The 4330-nt window shown below is 43.6% G+C and overlaps 1 protein-coding gene across 1 annotated transcript; it reads left to right on the forward strand.

The window, feature by feature from the left end:
- Positions 1 to 3632: 3632 nt before the first annotated feature.
- On the forward strand, positions 3633 to 4330 carry LOC131203024 (claudin-22-like). Its single transcript, XM_058192853.1, has one exon. It carries the CDS (start codon positions 3662 to 3664, stop codon positions 4328 to 4330), a length of 669 nt encoding a protein of 222 aa, XP_058048836.1. The 5' UTR covers positions 3633 to 3661.

Raw genomic sequence — 4330 nt, forward strand, 5'->3', positions numbered from 1 at the left:
GGGTACACTTATTCATTGTACACTTATAGTCTGCGCAGACGTGGACAGATCCATCCGGTTTCATTGGGGTGAGTATCGGGGTCTCCCATTTTGCGTGGTCTACTGGCTCTAAGATCCCTTGTGGAATTGGCTTATCTAATTGGATGTCTATCTTGGGCTGGAGAGCAAAGAGGACCCTCCTGGGCTTCATTCTAATTGGAGCTACACTGGGGTCAAGGTTAAACGATATTGGTTTCCTCATGTACTTGCCCAAAAGTCCCATTGAAAACATCTGCAAATGCCTTCATTAAGTCCTCATTAAGACCCCCAATCTTGGATTGTGTGGATGCCCATCATGCCCAGGCCCAGAGCCTCAAATCACTCCAGCCCCAACAGACTCGGTAGGTCATTGTCCACAATGGTCATCTGCAGCTGGCTGGAGAATTCTTTGAAATTAATTTGAAAGGAGCCGCTTCCGAGGACTGGGATCTGGTTCCCTTGATAGTCCTTTAAAACCACTTTTTGTGGTTTTAGCTGTGCCTTTCTTACTCTGGGGACTGCTTCCTTTATCATTTTCCAGGATACGATGGTCAGGTACGATCCCATGTCCACCTCCATCTTACATGGGTGCTCTTTGATGCGTACCTCAAAGTGGATTTTCTTTGCTTTGTTGCTGCTGGAATGGCTGATAGTTGTCTGATGGCTTTCTTGGTATCCCTGGTTCTATCCTTTCCAGCGTCTGTTTCTTTGAAACTGCGTCTTCCAGGTCTGGCTGGGCTTTTAGTTGCCACATGGTCTGTCATGGTTGGTACATGGCTGGCTGAGCACGACACGCTCTGGCGATGTGCCTTTTCCTCTCACATCTGCTCAGGATCTCAGGATCTGCTTTCTGGCAGTCTCTGAGTCAGGCAAAAGTCGAACTTATCTTGCTGAAGTCACTTACTGGTCTCCTGCCTGCTCTGAGGACTTTGCTAGGACTTTGGGCAGAGCTGCAGAGGCAAGCCTGATTCGGATTTCCCTGACCCGGCCGTCAGCGGAGGAGTGGGACACGACATCACCTCCTGGAATCTGCAAGTTGCTCTGGGATAGTTTTCTCCACAGCCGGCACACATTGGTGGTCTCTCCCTTGTCTCGGGTCTAGGGGTCCTCCTTTCGGACCGCAGCCGATGGATGTCCTTGTCCTCATTGGTAGATTCCTCAGTTTCCCAGCTTTCCTGGTTCACGCTGGTGGTTTTCGGCTTCCCATTTGTGTTCCCTGTCTTCTGGATTGCAGCTGCCATTTGGTCCATGGCTTCTGCTGCTCGTGCTTCTTCTAAAGCAATCTTGAATGTGAGGTTCAGCCTGGATAGCAATCGTCTTTGCAATTGTAGGTCTCTGAGTCCGAAAACCAATCTATCCATCATAGCCTCCTCTATGTTGCTGAATTCACAGCACGCCGCAGTCTTCCTTACTGCTGCAACATATTGATTTATAGTCTCACCTTCTTCTTGATTCCAATGGTAAAATTCGTGCTTATATACCATTGGAGAGGGTACGGGAGCGTAGTGAGCCTGGAGTGCTTCTTGCAACATCAGCCACGACACAGTCTGCAGTCAGTGGGTTCCGAAATGGCTTCGGCCATGTCAAGGTTTTCGTGTCCACAATAGCTCAGGAAAAGCACCCTTTTCCTGTTGTCTGACAGTCCTAGCAAGTCGTTGGCTTCCAGGAAACAATGGAATCGAAGCATGTATTTCTTCTATGTTTCCTTAGCCGGGTTGAATAGAGCTGGTGGAGCATAGGAGGTCATCCTTGGTATCGATGCAGTGGTTCAGCTGCTGTTGATAATGGCAGATGCCACGTGGTTGCTCCGTCTGGTCAGCTCCGAGTCCTTTGTCCTCCTCAAGATCTCACCTTCATCGCCAGTGTTGTGTTGTGGGAATCAATGAAGAGGCAGGACAACAGGAAATAACTTCAGCTCTTTATTTCAAGTCAGTAACTTCTGCAAAGACTTAGCCGGCAGTGCTTCCTTTTAAAGGGAGCTGTCCACCGATTCAGCCGCTGGCATTGCTTTACTTTTCCCACCATTTGAATCCACCAATCAGCGGCGGGGATGCAGATGTCCGGCTAAACTGGACCTGAGTGAAGCCTACATTCCTGGCTTCACTCGCTATTTACATATGCAACCGTAATCCTTTGCTCAATAGCAGGGCAATACCATGAACTCTACAAAAAAACCTACTATTTCTGTGAGATCTACCACAACCCTGCAAGAAAGGCTGGGCACAAAACAGGACAAAATTTGCTATCATTGCCAATATTATGAAGAAGAAGCAGAAATTGTGAAATTCTTCCTCTCTTATCTTTAACTTAAAGGATGTTTTTGAAATGAATTAAAGCCATTTAAGCCACTTTTGCTAGCTGCCACTGCAGAATGAAATAAAGCAAAGACACAATTCTTAATCTAAAGTACATTCTCTGTATTGGGTTAACATTCTTGATGGTGAAGAGGCTGCTTTTCCTATGTGTTAGCAGCAAGTGTAAGCACATTACTAAAATAAGAACATCAATTGTACATGCATGCCCTAATTTGCATAGCTCATTCTTTATACTCCTAGTAAAAAGGTTTAAGGTGTTTTTGTGAAAGTAATATAAATGAATGAGACCTTAGTTATAACTGTTGAGGAAATGGATTACCAAACAGTCACAAATGTCTCTCTCTCGATCTCTAAGATTTATATTAAAAACCTGTTAATGAATAATCCTTGTCAATGGTAGATTCTTGAATACTGCTAGACATCAGTTGTTAGGTCAAACTTCTATTTCTGAAAAAGATTTTTATCTTGCATATTATTTCACATGCAACTCAAAGCAGCAAACGTACCAATACTCCTTCCCACAACAATAACCTGTGATATGAGTTGGGTTGAGAGTGTGTGATTGGCTCAAAGTCAGACCCCTGGTTTTTCATGCCTAAGGTGGGACTGAAACTCATAGTTTGCTGCTTTCTAGGTCGACATCTTAACCACTACACCAAACCTTTTGTTCTTGAAATACTCAGATGTAAAGAAAGCCCATTTAAAAGTAACTTCAGACAGGCCAGAAAATCAATATATCTCAAAGCTTTCTTTGCAGAAAAATGATGAGAATGAAAGATAAGTCTTAATGTATACATTTAACTAAGGAAGTATAGTAGTACAGAAGGTAGAAAAACAGGATGCCTTTCTCTACAAGGCCTTGATTTGAAGCCCTGAAATCTCAAATTTAGCTATTACAATGAAGTCCTGTTGCAGACAGACCTGTTTTTTTTATCACCACTTAAAATCTAATTAATCCGTATTGAAGCACAAAGATTTCTGTTGTTTTTTTTAGGTGAGGGGTCATAGAGCTTTCTTTGTTCATCCTCAGACTTGCAATCATCAGGCATTGGGATATAATTTTACCAAGCAAATTGAAAGGTAACAGATCAAATCCTTATCACAAAACCCAACTCATGGTTAAGCAGAGTCCTTCGTCCTTTGCAAGAAACCTTATATTCAGGAAGAACAAAAACATGTTTCAAAGTTCTTAAAGGGTTAATAGCTAAAGCTTATATTCAGGAGAGCAAAGAGCACAACCATCATCGGAGCTGCAGCCACTATATAAAGTCAAAGTTCCAAAAAACCGGGCCAAAAGATTTTCCAGCCAGTCGATCGCATCCTTTACAATGGCTTTAGTGAACCGAACCATAATGCAGTTAGCAGGGATTTTATTTTGCCTGTTAGGATGGGTCTTATCCTGCCTCACTACTTACTTACCTCAGTGGAAAAATCTCAATTTAGAATTGAATGAATTGGAGATCTGGACAATGGGACTCTGGCAAGCTTGTGTGGTCCACGAAGAAGGGGGAATGCAGTGCAAAGAATTTGATTCTTTTTTAGCTTTACCCCCCGAGCTCCAAATTTCTAGGATTCTGATGTTCATATCCAATGGATTAGGACTTTCTGGTCTCTTACTCTCAAGTTTTGGATTGGATTGTTTAAAGATTGGAGAACAACAACAGGATTTAAAGAAGCGGTTATTGTTGCTGGGAGGAATATTCTGCTGGATATCAGGAGCTGCAGCCTTAGTCCCAGTGTCTTGGGTTGCTCATACCACTGTGCAGGAATTTTGGGATGAAACTATTCCAGACATCGTTCCGAGGTGGGACTTTGGGGAAGCACTTTTTATCGGCTGGTTTGCTGGATTCTGTCTCATTTTTGGAGGCTCATTGCTAAATTGCAGCGTCTGTTCTGTTGATACTCAGTCGTCCTCGGTCCATTATACAGTGGCAGGTGTGCTAGATGCTTGTCAACACTTGGAAAGTAACAACAGACCCCAAAGTCTAAGAGTCTGA

The sequence above is a fragment of the Ahaetulla prasina genome, chromosome 8 (genome assembly GCF_028640845.1).
Source record: "Ahaetulla prasina isolate Xishuangbanna chromosome 8, ASM2864084v1, whole genome shotgun sequence".
Lineage (NCBI taxonomy): Eukaryota > Metazoa > Chordata > Lepidosauria > Squamata > Colubridae > Ahaetulla > Ahaetulla prasina.